Source organism: Sceloporus undulatus, chromosome 4 (genome assembly GCF_019175285.1).
Source record: "Sceloporus undulatus isolate JIND9_A2432 ecotype Alabama chromosome 4, SceUnd_v1.1, whole genome shotgun sequence".
Classification (NCBI taxonomy): domain Eukaryota; kingdom Metazoa; phylum Chordata; class Lepidosauria; order Squamata; family Phrynosomatidae; genus Sceloporus; species Sceloporus undulatus.
This window is the reverse complement of record NC_056525.1, coordinates 57813521-57831808: the sequence shown is the minus strand read 5'-3', so window position 1 is coordinate 57831808 and position 18288 is coordinate 57813521. Positions and strand designations below refer to the sequence as shown.

Genomic DNA, 18288 nt, shown 5'->3' with positions numbered 1-18288 from the left:
TACAGTTCTAATCATGAGCAAATGGGGAAGTTTAAACATCTATACTAATTTTTAACTGAAAAACTCCTCACACTAGATGTTCAAAAATTTCCACCTCCACCTGCAACACTTGCTCGCTTAGTCCACATCCTGCCAGTCCACATCCTTCCACTGTGGGTGGAAATGGAAGAAAAACTGACTCAGGTAGTAAAGTTTTAAACAGCTCTGATCCTAATGTGATCAAGTCTGTACCCTCCTATTTGTCTTTTAAAAGGGAAGCATACAGTGTATATTTAAAGGAGCATGTAATTTAATCCTCAAATTATCAGCAGCTGCCTCCATAAAGCAAACACTTCACGTGAACAGCAGATCTACTGCCCACTGTCCATGTGATTTTTCTCACATCAGCACGGGTTGCTCTTCCACTACCCTGTGGTAGTGCTAGAGAGAAAACAGCCTGGTATGCCTGCTGAACTATTGGCTCACTCCTTTTAGTATGTTGTGATCTAGCCTGTATCCCCGACCCATAATGTCCTCTTTGATAATAACCTCAAGCCCAAATCATCTGTCTATAATTATTTGTGTTTTGTTCATCGCGCAGCCTGTAAGAACACTAGAGTCCGAAAACTGAAAGTGGAGGTGGGACTCTGTAGTGAGCAAATTACAGCTTCCTTTACCTGTGAAGATGGGCTATATTTTGTCTTTAGCTTTTAAAATATAGAAGGTTCAGAAGAGGAGATCATTGGAAGAACTGGAGATAAGGCCTCTAAATTTCATTATGAGCTCATCTACCTTTCCTCCTATAAATCTAGCACCACATCTTAGAAAAGAACATGACTACAGCTCTGGAAATGGCAGTGCAGCCTTTCTGGGTGAGCAAGGAGTTTTGATTACTCTTCTGTACCTTTTGGCACCATAAGCTCATTCATGTTACCTGATTTGGATCTACATCATATCCATGCTTGTTTCCAAGAGTTCTACCCATGGCCAGATTGATCACATATCCCACAATGGCAAGTGAAAAAGCTGTGCCAATCATGTCTTTCCACTTGCCCACCTCAGGAAGAGTGGCTGATGGAAAGCTAGAAAAACAACAACAACAACAAAAAATACAAAATCATGAGGATATTCAGCTGCAATAGGAACCAAGAGAACAGATTGAGTGCATTTTTTTATGATACAAAAGCAAGGTTCAGTTCAGCCACCATTAAGATACAGACAAAAATATATAACAGTAAATCTCAACATATTTAAAGACAAATGACAAATTGAACTGGAACTATAGAGGCCATCCCATTTAATGGGAATTAAAAACTCCATCCAAAATCAACACCTTTAAAACTACAAGAAATAAATATGTCAATCAAAGATTGAGTGCTACTAATTTTCACTGCAGGACTCTATCCAGTTTGGCACAAAGTAATGAGACTAGATTGCTCATATATACAGGTCATTTTGATATTGTTTCAGTGTATTCTGCTGTTGCACTTTTATTATCATTCTTGAGATGCTTTTAATTTTTTTACTGTTTTATGACTGCTAGCTATCCTGAATTTTAACTTTGCAACTAAGTTGCTACTGTCAAATGACTCTTTTGTGGCTGCCTCCCACAATGCAGTGGCCATACATAGATATTTTTTCCCTGTAAGTGGTTCAAATTCAGTGGCACTGTGTCATTTCCCTTGGGGCTAATACAGAGTGCCAGCAGAGGAAATTTCTCCTAAGTCTGTCCACAAAAGAAAAATGTGCATACTAGTGTTGCATGGGAAACATCTCCAGGAATCATATTTGCACTGGCTATCAAAAAGCTAGGTATAAGGTCACAGAATATCTATGATCTTAGTGTTTATTGGATTTAAGACATTTCCTTCAGCACAGGTATGTAGCCTTATGTGAATTATTTATTTATTTATTTATTTATTTATTTATTTATTATCATAGCACAGGCAAGTCTGTCACGTTTTATACAGCAACAATTCATTATATACTTTATAATTACACTCTTGTAAATTCATTCATGGATGACTTGTACAGATTAGAGTTTGTAATTAATAATTGTATCAATTGCTCACTTTGAATTTAGCCTACTTTTCACTCTGAGATGTAACAACATCCATCCACTGGCAATTTGGAAGTTTCTTTCAGTTTGTGCTGAAAGTTTTGTATATAGTATTCTCTTCCCTCATCTTCAGCATACAGTATTTGACTGCTGATATAGTGTACTAATGAGAAGGAGAATGGGACTTTTTAAAAGTATGATTTTTAAAATAAATGTCTTCAATTTTTGTTACTTCCGGCTTTCCTAGATATACCCAGTGGCATCACTAGGGTTGGTGTTACCTAGTGCAGTAACTCATAGTGTCACCCCCCTGCATCAACTTCCTTCCATACCACACTATACAGAACCCTTAGCAATGTTTTTTGTACTAATGTTGTACAGAATATAATGGTAACATTTGTGACCAAAACAACTAGCAAAATTTAAATTATATATTTAAATTACAATATGATACACACAGCCTAAATGTAGTTACATGTACATAGTTTCATGTGTTTCAAGTGAAAATTTGTTAAGATGAATATACCACTTTCCAGTTCTGAAACAGTTTCTGGGTTCCCCATGTCATATCTGTTTCAGCTCTGATTCAAGAAAGGAAGGAGTTTACTATTAAATAGACTGGAATAAATGTGTGGTATGACTAGAGTATGCCCATTCTAGAAAAGATGGAGTTTATGAAAAGAGAATAATCAATCCATTTACTCACCCCATATTAATATTTCCAACAATTGGCATATTGTATTTATCTGGCATATTAAAGCTTCCAGAAACTGCGGTAGCTATGACGACCTGAAACCAAAACATTAAAATTTTGTAGCCCCACAGTACTTTTTTCTATTTTAGCAGATTATTTATAATGTACATGTGTAAACTGAGATATGTTAAAATCCACCAAATTAGTTTATTAATCAACCATGTTTATACACCAACTTTCTCCCAAAGAATGTCACTCAAGATGACAAAGGTGTTGTACAGTCAGCCCTCCTAACTCATAGACTTTTTATCCAAGAATTCAACCATCCACAGCTTGAAAATATTTTTAAAATGTATAAATTCCAAAAAGCAAATTATGATTTTGTCATTTTATATAATGGACACCATTTTACTATGCCATTGTATTTAACTGAACTTGAACATCCACAGATTTTGGTATCCACAGAGGGTCCTAGAACCAAACTCCAGTGGATACCAAGGGTCCACTGCAATGATTAAAAACAAACAAACCAAACCAAAATATAATGTAAAACAGACTTAATACTCAGTGAAAAATTCCTCAGTATAAGAAGAAAATCCATCCCATTAAAAATTTATTCATTCTAGTAAAATCCAGATTATTTACTAAATGTATGTCTAAATAAAACAGAATGCACCCAAAACAGCAGGGATGATGCCAGTCTGGAGAATAGCCAAAGGAAAGCCTTCTCTCACATAGCATGTACTGGGAAGAGGGAAGGCGGCAGCAGTGAGAAAAGGGCTTCCCCTGTTAATCTGAATCCTCAGGGAAGTTTGTATGGGTGAATACAATAAATGTGAAAGGATTACAAAATATGGCAGCATGGCAACCAGCAGAAATGGGGGAAATCCATTTTTAGTTTCTAAGAATTGACTTTTGTGGTGATGCAAAACACATCTGGATCACATGCCTTGTTTTGGAGGGAGAATTGTGCTTCCTGTATGCTTCATGAGTCTCCTAAAAAATAAAGCATGTGTCCCTGTGCACCTTGTTTTATCCCATAAATTAGATTTATTTTATTTTACTATTCATAAAACTCAATTTCAGTGGCATTTGGCCAAACTCAGTAGCAGGAGGGGCTCTGGGGATCACAAGTATAGATTGTGGGATTCTCAAAACCCCATAGATACTTTGGATCTTGAGGCACCCTTCTTGTTTCATCATATGTGATAGCATTTGTTCCCAACATCTACATTTCTAGAAGGTTTAATATGGATCTGAGTTTTACTTTAATCTATTCACTATATAAATATAAGAAAAAGAAAAAGAAAGGAAAGCATTACACTATTCACTTCTTCTGCATGGAAGCTTAGGCATAATTTAGACACTAAGTGGAATGTATGCTCTTAATGATAAACCTGTTACAATTGGATTTTCTTAAAGATATGTGCATCAGCAAACAGACTTGCAAAATTAAGGCTGTGTTTACCTTCCAGCAACCATTCAGATCCATGACTGAAACAAGACATATGGGACCCAGTAGAAGATAATTATTTTATAGTCTTTTAATAAAAAATAGCCACAAGAAATGTTCTATCTGGATACAACCAAGTCCAGTGCCACCTAGTGACTCAGCCACTTATTAAAATATTATTCATACTTGTCTGCAAGAATTACAGTCTTCATGGAAACAAACTACTGTTATTTGAAATGCAGCTTTTGAAGGGACTGAGTTCCAGAAAAAGGCTGAGATGTGGCTTTGGTTCCTAGCATGTGACAAGGGGAAAGAGAGTTTAACTTAAGGCCTCATCATAATTCATTCTCTCCAGCAGCCCAGAAGGCTGGATATCTGGATTATCTGTCAAGAGAATAGTAGCTCTTGTTTCTTCTTTCTCTCAAGATGTTGATCCCTTGTGCCCTGATCTGGGCAGGTGGAAGGTGATACTGGAGTATATGGATATGTTACATGCATCTGGATCTATGAACAGATTTCCTTTTGGAGTCTGTTCCCAAGTCTGCTTACTTTAATGATAATTTCAACAGCTCAGCTGGAGAAAAAAAATATGCAAGAGTACAGCTGTGTATTTATGGATGAAATATGACATTTCCATTTTCTCGAAACTCTTCTGTATATTTGTTTTTCTGAATCTAGAATAATTTCATCTTTGCTGCTAGCCTGAAACCACCACCAGCAGATTAGTTTGGGTCTAATGTCTTCCCAAATGCATACGGTAAGGAAGGAAAGAGCAATCAATGGCTACTAGTACCTCTACTTATTTATCACCTCCAGTACTAAAGGCATCATGCTTTGGTATACAAATTGCCCTGTATCACAAACAGGAGGGTATAACTACATTTATGTCCTGCTTCAGGCTTTCCATAAATGTCTGATAAGCCACTGCAGGAACAGAATGCAAGACTCTATATTCTTTTCATCCAAACTAGCACAATTCTTGTTATGTTTAAACCACTATAGACTTTGGAAGAACTATAAATTGAAACCAAAGACAATGTCTGCCCAAATTTTTGAATTTCCTACAGCAATAACTACACCAATGCTCTCTGGGTATACATTGGCCTCTTGCCTTCCCCAGTCACATCAGGTATGTAGGCATCTACAGTTTCCTGTCTCATCATGTTTCAGTAATCTGGAATATAGTCAGGCTATCTGCAGGTACAGTACCTTTCCTGCTATGTAAATAGCCCAAAGATATTTTCACTCAGACTTGTTGAAACATCAGTCAAGGCTAATTTGAATATGCCAATGCATTTCCCCCCCAGTGATCCTAGCTAAATCTGGGTCATCTCCATTCCTGATTAATCTACTAAGATTATGAGTTTGCATTTCTAATTGTCTGTAATGGATATATAGGTCAACAGCATATTTTGTTAGGCTGAAAATGAACAGCATAATATTTTTAATATCAGACCACTCCATGGTGTGTTAAAAGGAGCACAAACCAGATACTGTACTTCATGTACTAGTAGGTAAGTTCCCTCATGTGGAATGGATTGGCTGCTTCAGAAACCATTTTTGGTTTTTTTTTTCATTCTCTGAAATCTAGGCAAACAGAATAGCTTTGAATTAACAAGAGACCTTTTTCTTGGTATTGCTCCCTTAACAGAGGCTACTACAGATGAACCAAGGCCTTCACACATGTGTTCCCAGTAGTAGTTGGTCCTGACTTCTACCTTGGGTCTACCTTCAGCTTCTAGTCAAGACCTTCCAATCCACCCGCTACTGAAATATAAAACTTGCCCCTTGATCCTTCCTTTGTTGCAAACTTTCAGCAAAATCACTGAAAACAATATGTAAGGAAGCAATCACAGGACATGAGAGGGTGAGGTCTTCTTTCCCTTCCCAACAATTTGTTCACTGCCTCTACTAGGCATTTTTTAAAATCCTTGTGCTGCAATTTGGGAGAGCAGCATTACTAAGGTAATTTGCCTCTATACAGTTTCCCTCCCAGTATAATATCTATTACTCTGTTACTCTTTAAAGGTGCAAAATGAAGATGTAAAGAAATTCAGGTAGTGGCAATAGATGTGCTACTGCCCAGTCCTCTCAAACCTGTCCTCTGTTTTAGAGCATATTGTTTCTTGCCTTACAAGGTAAAGTAGGAGAATGCTTATTCTCCAACTAAATAAATTACACAGAAAAATGAATTAATTTAAATGTTCACAAAATGTGGTTTGTTATGGCATAAACTGATCTCAGGGACAGCTACTTACTATAATGATCTCCATCGGAATGGGGACTCTGATTTTCTTCATGTATTTCATGTTCAACTCTTTCACAACAATCAGGAGTACAGAGCTGACCAAGGCAAACACGAGGGAGGCCACATTGGTCTTTGGCAAGTTTTTACAAATGTCAATAAAAGTCTAAGGGCATGAAGAGGAGAGAAAGATTAAATGAGAAACAGTGAGCAAGGACCCTCATCAACATGCCATCAGGACTGGAGGATATAGCACATGCAATGTTGCCTTGTACTGAATCAGATTGTTAATCCATCTACACCAATATTGTTAACTAGTCTGAAAGCAGCTCTATAGGGATTCAGGCAGGATTTTTTCCTCCTCTTATCCAGAGATTCTAGAGACTGAAACTGGAACTTTCTGAATACAAAGCACATGATTAACAACGGACCGGTACCCCCTCCCCACATTGTCACAGTATTTGTTCTCTCACTCACAAAGATGGTACTTCAGTGGCCCTTATTTAGCTTAGAAGGCTATACTCAACAGTAGTAGACAGCACTCAAAGCAACCTAAGAAGCTACAGTTTCTTTAGTAGCCAGCTATGGATTAGTAATAGGCTCAGTAAGTAGGGCCTGACGAGACAGGATGCATTTAATCTGACTTGGGGTTTCCAACAGTGGCATCCAGCTGAGACTTTAGAAGAAGGTTCAAGAGGATCACAGCAGGATCTCTGGACTCTATAATTGCATGCAGTCTTTCTAATAAAACCTTGTAATTAAAGTTGGGTAGAATTAATAGTTACTCTTGTTACTTATATGCACCTTCCCTAATATTACAAGGCCATGAAAGCACTCTTGTACCTTTCAAAGGTTGCTTAGAAAGGACACGTGTCACATGTGCAGCTTCCATTGTTATGGAGCATAGCGAATTAAATTCTGTTTTCTCTGAAAGATCTGAGAGAATTTCCATCTCTGGTTTTTCTTATTTGAAAAATGTTTGAAAACGTTTTGATTTAAAATTGGTTCTTTAATAGGAAAGGGGGATATGACATCAGTGCCACTCAAAATAGTAGTCTACAGAGCAGTGCTGATCTGTGAGCCCTTAGCAACTTGTCTGCAGGAAGTTTTTAGGAAAGAAACACTTGTTGTCAATGGTTACAAATATGGTACCAGTCCCCTGAACAATTTTTTAGGAGCTGGTCCTTCATCAGTGCTGAGAAGCATTGATTTAAGGCCCTCTTCATACTGGTCATTAAGGCTGGCCTGGAGATGGAGTCGGGTCATTGCATCCAGATGATGCACCCCTGACTCCGCCCCCAGGGTGCTATGATGCTGTGCACTGCTCCACATGGTGCGGGGCATCATGATGCCCCTCCGGCGCTGCAGCCATATGACACAGCGATGAAGGAGCACCACCAAACCATGGCAACGCGGGTATGATGCCTTTTCCAGGGCACAAAAAGGAAATGATTTTTGTGCCTCCTTTTTGCACCCTGAAAAGGCTGGATTGGGGCCGCAGTGTGTGGTTGCCGCAGCCCCAATCTGGCTAGAAAAGGGGCGGCATCATACCGCCCCTTTGGGGTGGTCTGTCGAGCCCCTTAGTAGCCTTTTAAAATCACACACTGGTTTTTATTCCTTATATGTATGTGTGTCCATGTGCTTTCAGCTTGCCTGTCAACTTATGACAGCTCCATGAATTTCACAAGGTTGTCTTAGGCAAGGAATATACAGTGGTGACTTCCTATTGCCTTCCTCTGAAATATGGTACATCTTCCAGGTCCTGATCCAATAAACATTTATCTCAGGGAATAATTCATTCATATCTTCCAAACTGATTTACATGTTGCTAAAGCATAAACAAATTTGGACAGTAATCATAGCGACAGTCTCCTGTTGCTCACTTACATAGACAATGGCAAGGGGTCCTGTGTAGGATGCAATCGTCAGGCCAAAGACATACTTGAGCACTGAAATGAGGATCTGTAGGCCAGCTGCTGTCATAAAACCCCTGATGAAGGACTCAGAAAGGTAGATAGCAACAAAGCCAAACTGCACAAATCCCAAGCATATCTATGGAGAGAAAGGACAATCAGATGTTTCAGATGGAATGATGAATCTAATCTCTCAGAGGGATAGCTCGCAGTTCATTCTAAAGTCTGGAATAATCTTGTATGTGTGGATTTGACTGCTATAACTCTTCCAAAAGGGGTTTTCCCCAGTGTAGGAGTATGGTACAAAAGTGACACATGTGACCTCTCCCTATTGCTGGAGAGATGACGTAAGAGAAGATGAGGAAGGGCAGCCAGGGAACTATTTAGGAACGGTTTAATTCCTGGAAAGAGTATCTCCACTACATTTAAGAGTAATAATGTGAAAATGTACACATTATATGACAAATATCTGAATATCAGTGCTTTCTGAAGGGAGAATTTTTTTGGGGGGTTGGGAGCTGATACACACACATAAGCACCTGTCTTTAAAGGTCTGTGAATACATCTGGGGACTGGGCCTAATCAGAGACTCAAGCTATGGGTGTTTAAACATGCTTGTTCATGTATGTATGCCATCCATGAAGTAAAGGGTGCCCTGGTGGCACAGTGGTTAAATGTCTGTATTGCTGCCACGTTGTGAGTTCAATACCAGCCCAGGTCTGAAGCTCGACTCAGGCTTGCATCCTTCCGAGGTCCCTAAAATGAGTAACCAGCTTGTTGGGGGCAAATAGTTTACACATTGTAAACCGCTTGTCTATAAGTGCACTGATAAGCGGTATAGAAATGTACTTGCTATTGCTTGCTATCTTCTTTTGCATATGAAGTTCACTTTTAGATACACACAAACATAGCAAAGTATCGAACACAAACATAACAAAGTCACAAAAACTGTAAATAGGCTTGATGTGCTGGCATAGTCATCCCCCTGCTTTCCATTCTCAACTCCATACAAGAGAGTCTGGGCATTTTACAGTTTTGAATGCTGTACAATGCAACCTTACCTGTATTATAGCTGTCAGGCAAGCCAGGGTAGCAGAGATCTCCAGTCTGGCTGCTTCCATGGCTGTGTTGTTCACCATGGACTCATTGGTTGTATGGTTAAAGTATTGGAATTCAGAGTCAGGAGCCAGCTCATGGCAAACGTTCCCCACAATAATACTGATGACTGCAAAAGTGCCTGTGAGAGAAATACACATGCATGAATGTTGGTTTGCATTTGTATACAAAGTGCCTTCTCATTTATTTAGGGCGAGATGCTGCTGATATAATCCACCAGCTTCCCCATGCCTTGCTCCTCTTAGCATATGCTGCCTACTCACCATTTCATAATAACAGGGGAAACCTTTTTTCTCAATCAGAGATAAGAGATTTTCTCCTCTCAACATCTCTTATCTTGGATCACTATTCAGAGGAACAGATTCTCTTTTACCACCACTGCCATCACAAAACTGCATTTAAGCTTCTATAAAGCCTGTATTAGTGCCAAAGTATACTTCTTTTAAAAGGCTAATTGCAGGGAAGTGGGGAAGAAGGGAGAATCATTATTGCCCTAATGCCTCGGATGGATGGATGGAATGACTAGAAGCAAAAGGGCAGAAAACTGCTGTATAACAAGACCACTAGTCCATTTTTCCTGAGCCTCATAACTAGCTCAAGATACGAAGGCTCTATAGTGAGGGTGGACAAAGGCCCCATTCCTATTGGGCATATAAATCGACGAATCTTGCTGCGAGTCTGGCTTGAATCGAGTTTTCGTAGTTGTATTCACATCATGTCCATCGTTCCCATTGAAACAGACTTGGTTTTTCTTGACCCATGTTCTCGTTCCTATTGATATTTCTCCATTGTATTTTGACGCTGACTTTTTTGTTCCCTGTTCCCATTGCCTTTCTGGAACTGTTTTTTTAAAACTGTCAATCAAGCGCTTAGGTGATTAGATGTCACAGTGATGCCAATTTCTTTGATGCATTTTGACACGGGCTATTTTTGTTCCCATTTGTGTCTTTCAAACCTGTTTTTCTGGGGGGTTTTTTTAGTAGTCAATCGATCACTTAGGCACTTAGGTGCTCAGGCAAAAAAAAGGAAATAAACAATGGTGTTCAATGGGTCTCCTCACATGTCGATCTATGTGGAGTGGGGGGAGGGGTTGCAGGAAGGCATAATGTGCTTTCTGCATTTGGAGGTCAATGTAGAAATTTTCTATGTACAGACACCTGACAGAGCGCCTAGGCGATCAAAAACTTTTTTTTTTAAAAAAATTAATGTCTACACATGCAATTGCCTTACCCTGCTTCCTGCACCACCAGGGAAAGGCTACGCGAACGGGGGGAAATGGCGTCGGGAATGCCAGGAAAGAGAACAAAGCTGGTGACACCCCCGGGACAGCCCCTTGAACATTGCTCCTCCCCTCCTAAACTACCAATTCGGATACCTTGTCGTTCCCATTAGTTTACCCCAGATCTGACATGGCAGCTGCAAAAAGAACCGCTTGAAAAGTGGTGTCAGGATAATCCAGGATCAACCACTGCTGATTCGGGTTTTCGTTAGAGAAATCGATCAAAGTAGGATCGGACCTGAATTCAAATGGGACCAATTTCCCTTTAACTAGGATCGAATGCGAATTCAAATGGGAACAATGTCCCTATAATCAGATTCTTGATTCCCTTTATAACCAAGTGGGAATGGGGCCAAAGTGCAATCGCGGACTGCTTACAGCCCTCAGAACCAATTTTGTGACCCCTATGGCCTCCAAATTCTGCTTCAGAGTGTCCCAAAATGACCTCTAGAGGCTATGGAGGGGCTTTCCAACATGTTTTGAAGCATTCCCTAAGGTTCAAAATAATGCAAAGAAATTCCATTTTTTTGTCCCCAAATCCCCTGTAGGGGTGGGGTGGGGAACACCTCCACCATGTTTTGGTGGTGGTGATCCTAGACCAATTTAGGACCTGGAGAAGCCTTTTCTGAATCAGGCACTGAACAAGAAATTACTACTGATCACTTTCTCTTGTTTTGAAAAAGGTCTTTCCAGGGACTAAAATGTTTTAGAAATCCCACAAAACATGGTGAAAATGTCCCTAGAGGGTGTTTTGAGGAGAGAGAGAAAACTTTTGTGATAGTGGATACCGTGGAGCGTGTACCCTCTAGGTCACCTAGGGAACTAATATGGCTCCCTAGCCCTTCACGGTTGCCTACTCCTGCTCTGTAGCTATTAGGACAGGGGTGTAATGCAAATGGAATAAAGCTTAAGGTGGTAGGACCTCATAGAGAGACTAGATAATGTGCTTTCAGTCCCTAAAATAGAAAATGTGATCTTACCTGGGACCATCTGATGAACACCTCCAAGCACAAAATAGGTTATCAGAGGGAAGAAGGAAGAATAGAGTCCATTGACTGGAGGAAGATTGGCCAATAGAGCAAAGGCCATGCCTGTAAAACACAAGTGAAAAATATATCTCAGAGTCTGTTATCCCTCAAAATGCATCAGCCAGCTAGGTAATCAACATTCTACCCACAAAATAACAGGAACTGTGTAACGGGGCTCTTTTAATGACTCATTTATCTCAGAAAACAATGTAAACATGCAAAGAAGCTAATCAAAATGATAGAACCAAGTTGACACTGGTTGACACATAGCTGATGTGTTATACAAGTGGGCCACCTTCTTTCTGTCCAGAATCATAGGTAATCTGGTAGTAGGCATAAGCCAGAGCAAAAATGAGTGGGGAAGCCCTCTCCCTTCCTCCCTAATACCTGCTTTTCTCTCTTATGATTTTTTTCCTATCCTTGCTGGCAGACTGCAGCCAGAGGTCAGATTGCTTTTGCCAGAACTCTGAACTACTTGATTGCTGAGGGTTCTTGGGACCTACTCAGCTGAGAGCTCAATGTGTTCCTAGGGATGCCATCTACCCATCCCTAGTTATCAGAAAGGCTAGGCAGCAGACAGGAATAGTGACAACAGGTGGTTAAGTGACTCCCTACAAACAATTGGTGAACTACCCCTTTAAGAGGCAGACCTCTGTACTGATAGACTATGCTATCTTTCAATTTGGCAGCAGAAATTAAAAAGATAATATTTTCTTCAGAGCAGAACAATTCTGGAACCTTGTGTTTCTTTTAGGCCAGATGTTGCTATGTGTTCTAGCAGACTTTAGTAAATGACTGTAAGCTGAAGACACTGAGTGAGGTGCTTTGTTTTTCATATTAAAAAACAACCCATGTCAACTGCGGGTGACATTAATGTTCTCGTCATAACAGAAGGCTATATATGTGATGATTTACCACAAATTCACACAACCAAGATATCTGTTTGAGACCCTCTGTAGCAGCATTTGAAAATCCTCCACACTGCAGAGCTACATCACTGTAAATTCATGAAAGAAGTAGGAACTAGAACACTTATGCTACTACCTAAGTGTTTTATTCTGATACCTATAAGTTTGGATTTTAAGAAATTTGTCTTGGGAGACAAAAATCCATTAGGAGACACTGAAGAAATATAAGAGGATATATAATGTGACAATAAATACCATGAGAAATACTGGAATTTCTTTTATACAGTAAAGGGCAAACAGAAACCATTATCTAGAAACACCTGAACACATTATTTCTTCTTTTGAAGGCAGATAAATTGTGTGTAATAGACATTCAAAGGACGATGTGGTGACATAAACCCCTGACTCATATATACATGGAAGATTCTTAAATATATTAATTGTTTTACACATGGGTAATTCCCAAATATATGGACAAAGATAAAGCACACTTCAAAATCATGTCAGTTTTAAGATTCCACTGGGCCATAAACATAACATAGATTTTTAAACCATGGTTGGCATGAAGTTGAAATAAGATATATAGGTATTTTCCTAAATGTATTCTATGGAGAAACTACCCAAGAAAAAATTGAATAATATGGATAAGGCAATGTTCTTTCACCTTGAGGCACTTGAATAGTCCCAGCACTGATTCCACCAAGGACATCAGGAACAATGTAATCTTTGATTTTGTATTTTGGAAGCCATACAAGTATAGGAAACAGGCTATATAGGATGAGTTTGAGTCTGGATGGTGAACATCTTGAAAGAAAAGAAGAAAGCCATCATAAAATCAGTCAGGAACATTTCCATTATAAGGTTATTTGTGTACAACTGTAAGAGAGTGGATGGTTCATAACCCCAAACACAGAACCAGCCCTGCCATTAGGTAGAATGAGGCACAATGCCTCAGGTGGCAGACGGTAGGGAACAACCTTCCCTTCTGAGGTGCCTGACCCTCTCTTGGTGGACAGTGTTATAGCAGCATACAACCCTTCCCCATCCCTTAAAGTGCTGGTGATAATATCTGAAGCCCTAAAGCAGTTGGGGTCCAGATATGTCTCTCTCTCCATGTGCATGTCCAAGAGCTGAGGTCTGTTGGAGGGGGTCTTTTCTCTCCCCCACCAGTGGAAGTTTTACACTGGTGGAGGCCATGGAAGAGGACAGTCTCTGCTCTGGCACCTTGGTTATAGAACGGACTCAGTCAGTCAGTCAATCAGTCAGTCAATTCATCATTTTACTTATACCCCACCTTTTCATCCAACATTGGACCTCAAAGCAGTTTACAGATTAAAAGAAATACAAATAAAGCCATACGTGTTTAAAAGCATACAGAAATCAAGATTAAAACAGTAATAAACTACCAATAAAAACTAAAATGATTAAAATCATTTTTAAAAAGCACTAATGAAAACTAATACAGCATGCTAAAATGGAAAGCCCTTACATGTAAACAATCTGTTCCCAAATGCCTGCTGGAACAGGAAAGTCCAATGAAAGAACAGCAAGGGGAGAGCCAATCTTGCATCTCTGGGAAGGGAGTTCCATAGTCTGGTAGCAACCACAAAGAAAGCCTTGTCCCACATTCCTGCTAAATGTGGGAATGCCTTCTACTTAGAGGCCCAGGTGGGACTGACACTGGAGTATTTCCAGTGCTAAGTTAAAACACAGCTTTAAAAGCCATTGGGGCCAAATAGATTTATTTCAAAAGGTGCATGCATATGTTTTTAAACAGTTCTAACCATTAAAGCGGTTTTAACTGGTATATTTTAGTCTTTGAAAGATATTTTCATTTAAAAAAACTGTACTGATTTAAATTGTTTATGCTGATTTTACTTGAATACCATCTTGAGATTCCATAATATAGGAATAAGTTATACATATTTTAATAAAATAAATAAAAACAAAGTAGCCTGATGACCTCAGGTTTGATGGGGGGACACTATCCAATTGCCATTGTTGAAGTGATTCCATTGCCTATCTGGTTGTCATCTGTACAGGGAAGCAGGAAAATATATTTGGACAGCCTTGCTTAAATCCTCACTGACAAAAAAGGGCTGTTTGGGCATGTGGTGTTTTACATCTGTACATTGTTGGCATGAGGATCAGTGGAAAAAATAGATCACTTACATTATTCATAATTAGTCTTCTACTGATTTTAATGCTGTAATATTTCAGTATCCCATTATCTCAATCTCCACTGAAATTTGCAGACCATGAGACCTAGCCAAGGGCTTTTGTTGATGTTTACTTAGGTTTGTTTTCCAGTTATGATACTCTAAACATTAGCAGCCCTCCAACACTTTATACATGAAAACTGTGACACATGTGGCCAGACAGCATCAGAATGAGTGTGATTAAGATGATGGAAGTTATCAATGAGGAAGCTAGTAGAGGCAGCAGTTTGTTTTGCTTGAGTCTAATGGGAAAGGCAAGTTTCTGTCCCCTTCTCTCCTCTCCTCTCCTCCTTGCTGAGTTAACTCAGAGCAAGCTACTTTTGTACTTTTTGTACATTGCAACAATGAAAGTAAGCAGAGGAAAAGGGGGGGGGGGAGTGGGAGGAGGAGAGAAATAGGAACATTTTAAAAAGTAGCTTGAAAATTGGGACAACAGAGGATTAATTGGGACTGTCCTTAACAAATTGGGACAATTGGAAGGTATGCATTAGGAATTCTGTGTCCATAACCAAAATGAAATCTGGGCAAAATTATAGAATGTGAAGTGCTATTAGCATACTAAACATGATGAGTGTAATAAACCATCACATTACTAGTTTGGGCAGCTCTTGTACAACAGCTCAACAGAACTAATAGCTCTGTTAGCTAACAGAACAAAGTAATCCTGTGTGGCCTACTTTAACAATGGGATATGAGAAGTCAACAGGATATAACTGTACATTTAAACACTAAACACCCTGGTCTTATGAAAAAATGCTTACTTCATAGATGGTCCTACTGCTTCAACAGTATCTCCTCCAAAAAGTGTCTTGTATTGAGTCAGAATATATAGCTGCACACTTAAGAACATAACATCAAAGCATTTACTAGTCTGGGCCTATGAATGTTTGCTTCAAATATTGTCCTCTTGCTTCCACATAACATCTTCCAAATGGCTGCTTTGTACAGAATTCCATCATAGACCTATCATAGGCCTTGTCTGCACTGGCCAGGATACTCCAGGGGCAGCCCAGAGTATCCTGGCCGTGTTCCCATTACCTTGGCCTCCCACTGGACCACCCAGCCCATCTTTTGCTGCTGTGGGCCACTTGCTTCTGAGGTCAGAACAAAGTGTCTAGTGACAATCATATGCTGGGCACCTCATTCTGACTTCAGAGCGAATGACTTGCAGTGGACGTACTGGATGACCCAGTAGGATTCCTGTGAAGACAGCCACCACAGTATGGGAACAGAGGGCTTTGGATCTTCCCAGAAGATCTGGAGCAACAGGTTTTTTTTTTACTCTGTTTTAATGATGTTATACCCCCTTTTCTTGTGTGGAACATGCTGGACAGTGTCCACAATGATTGCACTAGAACCAAGATTTGGACTATGCATTGTCCGAACAGGACTACATCAAAACAGGGAGATGGAAATGGGCCTGGTGATGTTTACACCTCATGATGGAGAGCAGCTCACTAAGGTGTCAGATGCAGGCATATCTACTCAGATGCCAAAGGCTGAAGCTGGAGATGCCAAAGATTGAAGCTGTGACCTTTTGCATTCAGTAAGGACTCTGGCCATATAAAACACTGGCCCCATACAGACAGGCCAAAATAAAGCTGCTTTGGGTCACTTTGGAAGTATGCTATTTAAATGATGCATGCGTCATAAGAAACCGGAAGCCACATCAAAGCCACGCTTCAATCCTAAGGACTGGAGTGTGGCTTTGGTGTGGCTTCCGGACTCTTAGTACACATGCATCATTTAAACAGCATAGCTCCAAAGTGACCCAAAGCAGCTTTATTTTGGCCTGTCTGTATGAGCCCACTGTTGAAAGACCAGCCACTTTGTTTAAACATGGCCAATTACCAGGCTGCCTGCGATATTCTGGGAGTTGTTGTCCAAAAAAGTAATGTCTCTACATTCTGGCCAAAGTCACTCAACTAAAGGAAGAACAAAGACCCATGGCAACACACACAGAAAGAACAGGCAGCCTGCCACCGGCACTGAAGTGAGGAAAGTCACTTCCACTCAATAGCTTGCAGTAGTCTGGCTTATTCAATGTGAAAATCATCAAGCATAGTTTTATGTTGTACTTTCCATATTAAAGTTATTGGCTTTACTTATCTTTAACAGTTTATAAGCTGTGTAACACTTACAAATACTTAAATGGTGTATATAATTAAAAGATCATTTAAACCACAGTAAAGCATACATTCAGTGCAATCTAATGGCTGGTAATACACTCAGCTAAAATTATACGTCTGGGAAGATTTGCTATAATAAAAAAAAGTTTTAAACATGCATTAGAAACTCAATATCATTGGCATTTGCTTAATGTCCCTGGAGAGACATGTGTAAAAGCATCCATAAACTGCTTAACACTGTCACTGTTACACTAGAAACATTGGTCTGAGTAAAGCAAACTCCGGGATCCTGCAGCATCAACAAATAAGCTTCTCTAGATGATTAGATTGACCAAGTAGGGATACAGGGGTTCAAAAGGTACCTTAAATGCCCTATTCCCAAATTGTTAAAGGTTTAAAGCCTTAATTATGTTCTGGTAGCATATAATTATCCAACACTTATATTTTGTTCAGATTTACTGGAAAGAAATATAGCTCATGCCAGACAAATGTGTTATGCATTTAAAGTAAGTGGCTATGGCAATGACTAAAAATTCTGCTATTCTTCATCAAGTGTTAATGTAGCTGGTATAATTGACAATTGAACACTGAAGTAGTTTCTTTTAGATTAGGAATCTAATGTATCATGACTTTATTTTCTTCCCTGAGTATCAATTTTTTAAAAAGAAAATCTAAGAAATCACCCAGAGACCAGTTATTCCATTGGCATGATTCCATAACTTTGTCCACTTAAGAGCCCATTCAATCATACTGGGTGCCACCCAAATCTAAAGTCAACATAGAAATAATTGTGTAGTCCAAATTAATGGGTCCAGTTTACTTAAGTAATGCATTCTTGGCCATGCATAAGCCTACGTCACACAATATGTAAGAACCATATACCACTGAGGACAAATATTAATGTTCTAATATCTGTGTCTGATTGTGGTTTTCTTTTCTTTTCTGTGCTTGGATTGTGTTTTTATGTGTATTTGTGAGTCCACTTTATGAGATTAGTTTTATGTAATCTCTCCGTTTCTTCTGTTATGTGCCCAAGCAAGTCACTTCTGTCATTCATTTAAAGCAAGAGTGGAAGTGCAGAGAATAACTATGGAACTGTGCATCTGGCCATACATATGATGCCTCTGCTGATAGACAGTGTTAGGTAGCATCATGGTATTAAATAGCTGGATTTTTTCCTCTATGCTTGTAGAATAAGCTCCAGACTAAAAGGGAAGCTCTGTTGGACATATGATACGGATAATGCAGTATTTGGGCATAACTAGT

The 18288-nt window shown here is 39.5% G+C and overlaps 1 protein-coding gene across 1 annotated transcript in view; it reads right to left on the bottom strand.

The window, feature by feature from the left end:
- Positions 1-18288, bottom strand: part of SLC26A9 (solute carrier family 26 member 9) — a 47780-nt gene that overhangs the window by 26737 nt on the left and 2755 nt on the right. Inside the window, exons 2-8 of the mRNA XM_042464038.1 lie at positions 13339-13478; positions 11719-11829; positions 9405-9580; positions 8318-8482; positions 6444-6596; positions 2745-2827; positions 914-1061 (exon numbers count right to left, since the gene is read on the bottom strand). Of these exons, the coding sequence (XP_042319972.1) occupies positions 914-1061; positions 2745-2827; positions 6444-6596; positions 8318-8482; positions 9405-9580; positions 11719-11829; positions 13339-13478 (976 nt within the window). The remainder of the gene's footprint in view (positions 1-913; positions 1062-2744; positions 2828-6443; positions 6597-8317; positions 8483-9404; positions 9581-11718; positions 11830-13338; positions 13479-18288) is intronic.